The 12407-nt window shown below is 38.4% G+C and overlaps 1 protein-coding gene across 2 annotated transcripts in view; it reads left to right on the top strand.

The window, feature by feature from the left end:
- Nucleotides 1-12407, top strand: part of LOC138691175 (WD repeat-containing protein 44) — a 76734-nt gene that overhangs the window by 54959 nt on the left and 9368 nt on the right. For both annotated transcript variants that reach the window (XM_069812947.1, XM_069812946.1), the window contains 2 exons: nt 2259-2549; nt 9995-10582. In XM_069812947.1, the coding sequence (XP_069669048.1) occupies nt 2259-2549; nt 9995-10582 (879 nt within the window). The remainder of the gene's footprint in view (nt 1-2258; nt 2550-9994; nt 10583-12407) is intronic.

The raw sequence follows: 12407 nt of genomic DNA, 5'->3' as shown, positions 1-12407 counted from the left end.
GGTAACATAATATTATACATCCATTATTTAATTTGGCCTTTAAATTGTTATTTAGATTCAATTACATGAAAGGAGTTGTGGATCATAGTAGCAACACTCCACTGGCTCTATCTTCACAAAAAAGATTAAAAATTTTGTTGCCAGTAAATTTGTAAAATTTTAAAATATCATCAATCTGAAAAGATTCTTGTATACATATTATACATAGGTTGGATAAAAAGTTATGGCAACACTGCTGTCACGTGATGATGGTGCGTTCGAGAGCTGCCAGCTGTGTGGACATGAACAAGGACTGTTAGATGAGTTAGTGCAGCCAGCAGCGACAGTACTCTGTCAATCTACTGCAGTGTGTAGAACGTTGACTTTCAGAGGGATAGTGCGAGCTCCCTAAGACCATGTTTACAAAACTAGAGCAACGTTCCTGGGTCAAAATTGAAGTGACACGAGGTCGTAGAAGCATTCCAAGAAGACAGGGATGCCGTTCAGGACAACCTCTGTACAAGACGACCCAGCATGGAGGACAACACAGTTCAACTCCTTGCTTCCCTGTTGGATGCTGATCGCTGATGGACTGCGCGTGAGTTAGCAGCGGAAGTCGGAGTATGTGTCAAACTGTGCTGCACATTCTACAAGACATTCTGGGTTACCGCAAAATTACAGGGCGTTGGATACCCCATGAAATTTCCGAGTTTTAACCATGGCACCGCTATGCAATCGCACAGGCCTTGTTGGACCGGTACCAAAGGAAAGATGACGACTTTCTTGGACGAATCATCGCTATGGACGAAACCTGGGCTCGCTCATACGAACCAACCAAACTTGAAACGTCAATCAAATGAATGGAAGCATCCAGGTTCTTCTCGTCCGAAGAAAGTGTGCCCTACACAAAGTGCTGTGAAGGTGATATTCATTGTGGCGTATGACATTGTTGGGGTAATACTGCACCATGCTGTACCTCCAAGGCAGACGGCAAACACGGACTACTACTGCAGGTTCTTGCAGCACTACCTTCGTCTAGCCCTCAGGAGAAAACGACGACACTTGGTGGTACAGAATCCCATCATTCTTCATGAGTGTCATACCGCTGCTGCTGTCAAGGACCTCTTGCGCTGCTGGTAATGGGAGATTCTGGAACATCCACCGTACTCACCCGATATGAGTCCATGCGATTACGATCTTTTCACCAAAGTGAAAGAACCACTGCGAGGGACCCAGTACAATACCAGATATGAACTTATCCGTGCTATAGGGCGGTCAATACGAAACATCAACAAAGATGGACGTGCTGATAGTGTACGACACCTTCCAAACATTTGGCAAAAGGTAATAAATAAGGGGGGTGGCTGTATAGAAGGTACGTAAATGTTGTACCCCTGTGAATAAAGCCATGTCAGAAACAACGAACTGTTGGCATTACTTTTTATCCAACCTTAGTAGAAGGCTTTTTGTCTTGAACTTTTAGCTGTAATAAATCCATTTTATACATCTTGATTACACAACTTTTAACACTGTATCACTTCGGAATATGTATGATAAGACTTTCTTGTGTTAAATTCTAACATACCTTGTTTACATTTTTCGACCTTTTATGGGTCATTCTCAGAACTGGTCGTTGTTGGTGTTGGAGCCTCTTGTTTTGTTTCCTGTGAGGGTGTGTTCGTGTGGTATAATGTAGAGTCAAAGAGTGTGTGTGTTCTGAAATTGAGTTGTACCACACGAACACACCCTCACAGGAAACAAAACAAGAGGCGCCAAGACCAACAACGACCATTTCTGAGGATGACTCATAAAAGGTCGAAACATGTAAACAAAGTACGTTAGAATTTAACACAAGAAAGTCTTATCATACATATTCCGAAATCCATTTTGTTTCTTAAAGACCTAGAGTTCCATCGTAAAATTTTTAGAGTGTCTCTGTCTTTCATTAATGTTGCCTTTTCGTTTTAATTCTCGGTCTTTAAATGTACTACCTAATGAAACATGGAATTTATTCTTTTTTTTTATATTACAGAGAATGATTTTGCTTCTGCATTGGACTGACACCATACTTCAATCCTTTTGGTACTATATTTGCCTCTTTGTTTCATTATATGGTTCTTTTCAATATTAAACTTGGCTGATTGACTGGATGGTATGATTTTTGGTGTTCCAAATAAGATAGCTTTAAAGTTTATATTACTCTTCCTTATAGCCATAAATTCTCGAATCTCATATTCGTGTCTTTTTACAAACTGAATAAATGTATTTTTTTTATATAGGATGAAGACAGAGCAAAAGCAGAAGGGCCTTCCTCTGAAGAGCTTGAGCGATTGGAAAGATTAAAAGCTGAACTTCTGAGTACCAAATCAAGTCATGCATCTAGTAGCCCAGTAGGCTCCATGAGTAGCAACAGTATTGGACGTTCCAGTGTGGGGACTCGGAAAAAGGCTCTAAGTCCTAGAGGTTCTAAGGAGAGAAGACGCTCAGCAGGAGATGAACAAGGAATGATGTCACAACTGAACATGTTTGTAAGGACAAGAACTGACTCAGGAAAACAGCTTAGTGATCTGGTAAGAAATGTTTCGGTCGTTTATGTTTTGATATTGTTATATGATGTGATGTTGCAAAACATGAAATATTAGTGAGATATGGATTTTTCTTTAAAAAAATGACAGTAAGCTTCATTTCAGATGTGTGCCTGTGTGCACAACCATATTAATGTAGAATCATTGATTAAGGCATATTCGTCCTAGAATGTTACTTTTGAACATGTTACAGAGTGTTACATGTAACATGCATATTGGGCATAAATCCAATCTGTAATTATGATTTGCTATAAAATATCATTACAAAATCCAGCCTTAAAGTTTGGAAGCAATATCTATGTGTATTAAAAACAAAAGAAAGAAGCAGTATATAATACATTTCGGCCTCCCTATATTTTAATATGACATTAAATATGATTATAGTTGGGAGAAGAAAGATTAATAGAAAAAATTAAAGTAAGCTTTTGCTTTTATTCGTAAAGAACTCTGAAAATCACCCTTAAATTTGAAGACAGAATTAACTCTTTTAAGACAATATTTACTTAATTAAGACCTTGATTATGGTATAGGAACAGTTTAAAGAAGTGCTGTAGACCCTAATATTGCATTTACGCATGTTTTAGAATAACTCTTCTCGGGTTCTCAGCCAGGTGAGTTGGAGATTAGCTTCCAAGCTTTCAATGGCTAGCTCTGCCATCTTCTTCAGGGAATGAAGTGATGTGGGACCATGTCTAGCCGGTATATATGCAAAAGTAGGGCTTCCCGCTGCGGGCCAATCAGGAGCTAATTCCTAGTCCCGACCGCCAGGCGCATTGTGGTTGGTGGAAGCAGTAGCCAATCAGGAGCTAGTTGCTGGTCCTGACTGTCTGCCGTGTGCTGGTGATCGAAGCGTATTGATGGCAGGTTTCAATGTACTCAGCTGTAGACTACCGTCTCTGTTGAAATTATTGCCATCTAGCTGGATTTCGATGGCTTCCTTGATAACCAAGTCCCAGTAACCTGATGTCTTGTCCAAGATGGTGGTGGCGCCGAAATCTATCTTGTGACCTGTTTCTAGGCTGTGTTGGGCTACTGCAGACTTATCGGGGTAATATAGTCTTATGCTGCATTGATGTTCCTTGCCGCGTTCCATAATGGTGCGTCCCATCTGCCCAATGTAGCATTTCCCACACTCACAAGGTATTTTGTAGACACCAGGTGTCCTAAGACCAAGGTCGTCCTTAACTGGTCTCAGCAATTCTGGATCTTTGTGGGCGGCTTATGGATGGTCTTAATCCTGTGTTTTCTTAGCAGTCTGCCAATCTTGCCCGAGATGGGGCCATAGAAAGGGATGTATGCCATGCCCTTCATCTCCTCTTGTTCTTCTGCGGGTGGTTTGTCCAACTAGATGGCAATAGTTTCAACAGAGACAGGGTCTACAGCTGAGTACAGCATGGTAACCTACCATCAATACGCTTCGATCACCAGCACACAGCAGACAGTCGGGCACAGCAATTAGCTCCTGATTGGCTATCACTTCCACCATTCAGAATGCGCCTGGTGGTCGGGACTAGGAACTAGCTCCTGATTGGCCCGCAGCGGGAAGCCCTACTATTGCATATATACCGGCTAGACATGGTCCCACATCACTTCATTCCCTGAAGAAGATGGCAGAGCTAGCCATCAAAAGCTTGGAAGCAAATCTCCAACTCACCTGGCTGAGAACCCGAGAAGAGTTATTCTACATCAAATGCTGAGAAAGCCTCAAGTCATATGCATGTTTTCTACGTGTAGTCTGCATGGCTTTTTTTTTATTACACTATGTAATCTATCAGTGAATATATGTAAAATGTAGTTTTATTGTTTTATGAGAAACCAAATCAATAAATAACTACAAAATTGAACTTTTCTTTTCCACTTTATGTTCAGCAAAATGTTTTGAACATATTAGGCCTATATTGTTGTTGTTTAGTCAACTGTCCGAAGATAGGTTTGAACATCATAACTGGACACCAATAAGGCATTGCTCGTGAAATATGAATAAAATCATACATACTTATTATATTAATTATACTGTGTACACGACAACTTTATACTTATTTTTTTTACAAAGTAACATTAGCATTAAATATTTTCAGTAATTATCTGCACTGTTCAATACTTGTGTCCGAATAGAACTATTGTAGGCCTACCAATACTTAATTGAATCTTCGTTGCGTGGTTTGCGTTGACTGCTGTAATGTGTAAGCGGGCACACTGAAGATCATGGCTTCATTAAAGATCAGACTCCTCTTTCCTTTCTTCATGGAAGTTATCTTCTTGTGAACTTTCTTCCTGTGCTGAAGCAGGTACACATTAAATGAGAAAGAACTCAGCCATCGAAATAGAGTTAGGAAATGATCCCAGGATGGAGGTAGCATTCCCTTGCTGAACCGCTATTCCAATGCGTTGATGAAGGAAATTGATACATCTAGGATCGCCGGTATGGGACAGTAGGCATGTAGCAATTTGGGTCAGTAGATCTTTAGCGTCTCTACACCATGGACCAAAGGTCTCAACTGCAAAAGCGACGAAGATGTAATTTGATGTTAAATGTTCATATTTACTTCATTTAGCATGATAAGCGGATTCAGCAGCAGATCCAGCACAATTGACAGAAGATTTTAAATGGGAAAGGGCTAATGTATCTACACATGTAAAATCCCAGATGAGTGATTTACCTTTGCACCAAGGAATTAATGTCAAGCAGTCAGGTCATTTACCATCCGACCGGCTAATACCAGATGGTTCAAGAAGAGTTGGAATGTCACAGGAGATTAAAGATCTACTAATGATGTTATTAATAGCAGAATGCCTAGGAATGCGACCTTTACTTCTGGCACAGCTTAAGGCATGGTGTCCAAAAGAATCCACAGTCTCTCCGCATATACATTGGTGTACATGGCAAATTTTGCAGCCCAGACGCAATGCAGTAGCGATTTGGAAAGATTTACCGTCCATCAAGGTACCAACATAGGAGGAAGGCAGAGCATGGAGCCAAGATCCAGATTCCTTCTCTTGGAGAGCTTTAATATGAGCGATGTCCTTGTCAGATGTGAAAGAGGAAATAAGGGAATCAAGTATTTGACCTGCAATAATCTCATCCCAGTCTTTTTGAATGGCTGGATTCTGGGGAGGAGCAAAGTTATTCATTTTTTCGGACCACTTATCTAAAGCTTCAGGAACATGGCAAATGTCGACAGCATCACTGTTATCTATCATTTTGTGAATATAATAGATGTGCTGTAGTTTTGATGATCTTCCAAAATCTGTATGATTTCTGGATGTATGACCAGTTAGAAAATACACGTTACACTTGTGCAGAAGAAGCAGGTGTTTTCTGAAATTTCAAAGCTAAATTAGATAAAGCTTGATGATGAAGTTTACCCATACTCCGAAACACTTGGGTTAGTGATATTTTTTTAACATCCCAGTTCTTTGTTGAAACTCATAAGGACTGTTTATTCCTTCATGATTCAACTTATCTGATAGCAAATCTTGTACTTTCTGAAAATTTTTACTTGACAGCGAAAGTTGGGCATCACTACATTATTTGTGCATTTTGTCCATTGTGCAACTCAGACCAAGAAATGGATTCGGAACATCTCCAAATCTGTGCTTCAGTGGCTGACCATGACAATATCTTTGAAAAATATTGAAGTGCAAGAGGTCAGATGACTTTATTGTCAAACGCCTGGCATTAGAAAACAGTCAGAGTTTAATTATTAATGATCATTTCTTTCTTTGATTCCATATTATTTGCCAACTTCAGAAATTAGCTGGGAATTTTGAGGTCCAACCACAAATGTACTGTATCTGCAGTTGAAGTGCCTGGTTTCTGAGAAGAGTTATTAGTGTACAAATTGGACCAAAAGGGCAAACGTTATCTTGTACCTCAACAAGAAACTCATAGTCAAATTTTAATCCTTTGGCAGCTGGTTTTACTTCCTTAAATGCATTGTCACTTGTAATAAGTACAAGGCGCATCCAGAAAGTAAGTTTCCCGATTTTTTCCCCTTGAAAGTAAACGTAATTAGCCGTGTCAATTGTGCATGCGTAACAGATCTATGATGTATCAATCATATGCCAGCCGGACAGGTCCCGCCTGGTGCCAGTAGTGTGGCAGCAGTGGTCCGAAATGGAAGCTCTTATTCCTTCTCCCGCCGCCTGCGAGGTTCGGTCGGTGATAAAGTTCTTTAATGCACAAAGCATTGCGCCAATTGAAATTCATCGGCAGCTCTGTCAGGTCTATGGGCTGAACATCATGAGTAAGCAGATGGTGCGTCGCTGGTGTAGGCTGTTTTCCGAAGGTCGTCAAAGTGTCCATGATGAAGAGCGCAGTGGGCTAATGTCCCTCATCAATGATGATCGTGTTGAGCTGGTGCGGCAGTGCATCATGGAGAACCATCGCTTCATGATTATGGAGCTGAGCAGCCATTTTCCACAGATATCGCGATCCTTGTTGCATGAGATTGTCACTAAGCACCTGCTGTTCAAAAAAGTGTGTGCCAGGTGGGTGCCGAAAAACCTGACACCCGAACACAAAATGCAACTTTTAGGAGCAGCACTGACATTTCTGCAACGGTATCACAATGACGGCGACGAGTTCCTCGACAGGATCGTCATGGGCGATGAGACTTGAATTTCGCACTTCACCCCGGAAACCAAGCAGCAGTCAATGCATTGGTGGCATAGTGGATCTCCGGTCAGGACGAAATTCAAACAGATGCTGTCGGTACGGAAAGTGATGTGCACGGTGTTCTGGGACAGGAAGGGCATTCTGCTCATTGACTTCCTTCCAAGAGGTGAAACAGTGAACGCTGACCATTACTGTGAAACACTGCGAAAATTGCGACGTGCCATTCAAAACAAGAGGCGTGGAATGCTTACTGCAGGTGTTGTGCTCCTCCATGACAATGCTCGTCCACATACGGCTCGGCGCACGGCAGCTGTTTTGACGGAATTTGGCTGGGAGTAGTTTGATCATCCAGCCTACAGTCCTGATCTTGCTTCCAGCGATTTTCACGTTTTCTTGTACCTCAAGAAATTCCTGTCCTCCGGTGAGCGTTTTGGCAACGACGACGAGCTGAAGACGTCTGTCACACTCTGGTTCCATTCACAGGCGGCAGAGTTCTATGACAGAGGGATACAAAAGTTGATCCCACGATACGACAAGTGTCTCAATTCTGATGGTGGCTATGTTGAAAAATAGCTGAAACATTGCTGTACCTGTTGCCAATAAATGTTTTCCTGAAAGTGTGTGTTCTTTTTTTTTTTTTTTTTTTAATAGGGAAACTTACTTTCTGGATGCGCCTCGTATTTCCATGTATTTATTTTGTACTTGCATTGCACAGACTCAAATTCACCGAGCTAAAAAATAGATTACGTAGTCTACATTGTCTACTTCTGTGGCCAGGAGGGAAAAAGATCTTAAGTAAAAATTTTATACTTTTCAGGAGAGCAGTAGAAAGATTGAAATTGGTGTCAATTATAGAGTTATTTTAATCAAGAGGCTTTTCCTGGGTATTATTTGTTTATATTTTTTCTAAAATAGGTAATGTTGCTCATTTAACAATTTCCTTGATTATTTCCAAAAATAGCCGCACTTAAGCCCTTTTAAGACTACCAACCCAAACTGACAAGAAGAGACTATTTAAACGTAAGACCTTTTTCGTGTCAAAATAAATGAGAAATGTAAATTATTAGGAATGCAAAATAGGGCTTAAACAATATAGGACTGTTTACCTGGTGCTTAAAGTTTTAAAAGGAAAGGGCATCAGCATGTGATAAAATAGCTAAAATACAAGTTAGACCTTTTTAATAGGGAAGCATGGAAAGTAAACATGTGATGTTTGAAAAGTATTAAATATTCTTAAGTCCTTTCTTTATTCTGTGTGTGCTTGATTCAAAAAGTACTTAGGACATTTGGTAACTCCCTATAAATTCAGTCAGAAGTCTTATTTGACTTTAACTGTTTTACCAGATTGTAGAGAATTGTTTCCCCTTTCAGAATATATAAAAATCTCATTTTCACAAAAAATTGACTTAAGACTTCTTTCCTCCCGGCCACACACTTGTAGATATAGGCTATTAAACTCTATGCATAGATACACATTACTTGTTTAAACAGCAATTTTAATATCAGAAATAAAGTTTTGGGTATTCCACCATGTCCTGGAATTTAACATTTCCAGCATTTCGGAGCTACATACATGTTCCATTATCAGGGCAGGTAGGTATGACCAGAGGAGTTGCACTCTGTTGGGCTCGTTACATATGCCTATTCCTGGCAACTGAGCGTAGAATAATCAGACCCCTCTAGTCATAAATATCTGCCCTGAATCTGTGAATTCAACTGCTACAGAATAGAATACATAATTTGTAAGACTTAATAATGATGATGGTATGTGGTGACAGTGGTGGTACCGGTGCTTCCCAGTTGAGACTTCATTACAGAAAAATATACTGTCATAAATAAACATAATTAATTATCAATCAATCTTCCTAATGTATCCAGCTGTTTGCTGACAACATAAAGTCCACTATAGTCCACTGTAGTCTATTAAGTTGTTGTTTTTCACGAGAAATGAGGGGTATTTTGATCGGTGTTCATTATAGATGCCTGTAGCTAGTTGCCAGAGTTGGGGTGTAGTGAATATATACTGCAGGGCTGTGCCTTCTGCAACCAGTACTGATGATTTTAATTTACTTCTTTTGTGATTTATGGATGGACAGTATGGCAGAATGTGTTCCAGATCTTCATCATGATTATTACACCACAGACAAGTAGGATTATCAGAAATGTGAAATCGGTGTAGGTACAATTGTGACCTGTTCTGGCTCTTGTTAAAAATGTCTTGGCAAGTTTTTGTACATTTCCAGATCATTTGGTTTCTTTTGTACAGACTGTAAAATTTTTCCTTTGTCAGAAGAGAGCCAATTGTTAATCCATAGGTTTGTAAAATGAGACTTTACTGAAGTAAAAGCATTGGATAGAGATATCACTTGAAGAGGTCTTGGTTGCAAATATGTTGCCTGTTTTGCAATATTATCGACTTTCTCGTTTCCAGGTATACCACAGTGACTAGGTATCCATTGAAATGTTATTTCCTTTTGGAGTTCTTTTAGTTTACTTAGTTGTTTCGGAATTGGAATAATTCTATGTGCATGTAGGTTTGGTACATATTTAATTATATTATATTATATATTAATTATCATACCTTGAAATATAGGAGTAAATCTCACGATTTCTTTACAAATAAAACTTCCTCCATGAGCTATCAAATAACATGCTTTGTAAAAATTTATCTACACTGTATTTTCGATAGTCATAAGTAGTTTAAATAATAAATTTATTAACAATACCTGTTTTAAAAACATTTTCATTCACATTTAGTTATCAGAGGACTTCAAAACTCGATATTAAGATTTTGTTTTCTTTTTATGTGCAGGAAATCTTGGAACAAGTTACAGTCCTTAATTTGGATACAGGAGAACGTGTACCACTTAGTATTGCTGAAGATAAGTTACCTCAGTGCATAAATCCACTCTCGTTGCATATCATGAGGCTTACTTCTGAGTATGTGAGCAATACAAGCCTGGAGAAACGAGAAAAGGAGTCTGATGAAGAGAGTGTTGATAGTAAGAAACTAGAAGTACCATCTGGTGAGGAGGTTGATGTCAACAAGATAAGTCGAGCAGCACAATTGAAAAAAATGTTTGGTTCTAAGCTAAAGAAAACTATGAATAAGGCGAAATCAATTGCTCAGGAAGTATCCCATGCCCGGCACAAAGAAGATGTAATGGATATTGTGGATGACGTTTACCCAGAAGAGCAGTATATTAAACTGAAAGCATCTGGAAGCCATAAGGGACCTTATGAATTTGATAGTTTACAGCACGTGCAAGATCTGGGTGGAGAACACGTGGGTCCAGTTTGGTGTATGAAGTTCTCATCATGTGGGAGACTCTTAGCTACTGCTGGCCAAGATCGAGTATTGCGTGTGTGGGTAGTGCGCAATGCCTTCACCTACTTCCAGGTAATATAAGGTTTTCTGCTTCACTCTTTTCTTTCATTGCTCTTATATGTAAACTAGTGCCCTGTGCAGCACTAAGTCCATAAGAAGTTCAAATAAAAATTGTTCAGATTTATTTTCAATGAAGAATACCAGACATTTCGAAAGTTATTTGCTTCCCTAATAGTGAAACATACTCCATCTGAATGTTTCTTTTTTGCCAAATACTTTACCTTGAATCTATCTGTCTTCAGTTCTTGAGTTTCAATGCGAAAACTTAAGTAACAATGTCAGGACGATCAGTGAGTTTTTCATGTGGGAGTAATGCTGCAGCTATTTCAGGTCATTGCGGATTGTAGGTGAAAGTTAAGAAAATGTAAGGTTTGTCATGCTTTGAACAAAAGACTTAGCATCTTGGTATAGCTGCTGCATGTTTCGTGAACTACCTTGAAATGTAGAGGGCAGAATCACTTTTTCCCACTAAGACATCTTGCTGAGGTGATCAAGAGATTACAAAATCTTATAGTCTCTTATTTTATCAGTAAATAATACCTTTTGGTCTTTTCTTAGGAATTGTAATTTTTGGGCTTCTTCCAGACAATACTGATCTACCAAATACAGCTGGATTAATTTGTGTAACAATGAATGTTATCCCGTTTATTTTCAGTAATATAGGCTGTTGTGAGGAATCTATTGCTGAGATGCGGAAAATGAGGTGAATGATATGTCAGAGCTGTAGAATCTTACATGCGCTCTAAATAAAATTGTTCATCGTAAATAATTAGCAGTTTCAGTGTTTCATTCGTTGTTGGTTGCGGGAAATAAACTTACTCATCACGGTAGCAAGAAGTGAAATGGCCTGCTATTTTCCCTACAACTAAATATGCTTGGCAGCGATTACAAATCTAATTCATTAAACCAAAGAAATATGAAATTAATTTTGATGTAGTTTAAAGACGCAGCTAAAATAGGAAGCATGACTCAATTACTACCAAGGAAAATGAGAAAATCAGACATATAAATATCTATACCACACCACCATTAAATATATGGAAAAGACCCACATCACTTGATTAATAACTGTAAAAGTATTTCATTTTTAATAAGAATATTGTTATCTTACGTAAGTGTTATAAGTTTCCAGTAAATATATGTACTGTTACTCAGTAAATTATAGAAATGAAGGTCTAATATAAAATATTGTTTCTCTTCGTCTACTTATATAAACCCCAAAAAGTTTCACTTTCATATCATCAGTATAGTATTATGTGTATAATTGCATTAACTATAATATTTCATTTTTAATGGTAATAATGTCATCAAACATTCTTAAGTTTTGTAGTTCTTAATATCCAATACACAGCTGTACTCGGAAAACTACAGACCAGAGAATCAGACCTGTAAGTTATTTTTATACGTTATCAAAAAATTACACAAATGAAGATTTGTGAAAGAATCTGAGTCATCTGAACTCTAAATATGTCAGCAATCCTGCAAGTCATGGCCTTCGTGTTTTATTCTGAATTAGTTCTCAAAACTGACAAAAGATGGATTTTGAAAAATAGGAAAATTATGTAGGAAAGCTAACGCTTCACTGAAAGTTACTATTTTCCTGAAAATCTTTGGATGCCAAGCTTCAAAATGATGGGTCACTCGTTAAAATCTGTTGAGCCGTTTTCTCGTAATTTCCATTACCAGTTCAAATTATATATATATATATATATATATATATATATATATATATATATATATATATATATATATATATATATATATATATATATTTTAGTTTGGAATTGTGAAAAATTGTTGTTGTATGGAGATTTCTTGTTACTTTGCTTCCTTCATT

This window comes from Periplaneta americana, chromosome 16 (assembly GCF_040183065.1).
Source record: "Periplaneta americana isolate PAMFEO1 chromosome 16, P.americana_PAMFEO1_priV1, whole genome shotgun sequence".
NCBI lineage: Eukaryota > Metazoa > Arthropoda > Insecta > Blattodea > Blattidae > Periplaneta > Periplaneta americana.
The sequence above is the reverse complement of the archived record's forward strand: the minus strand, read 5'-3'. Positions and strand labels throughout refer to the sequence as shown.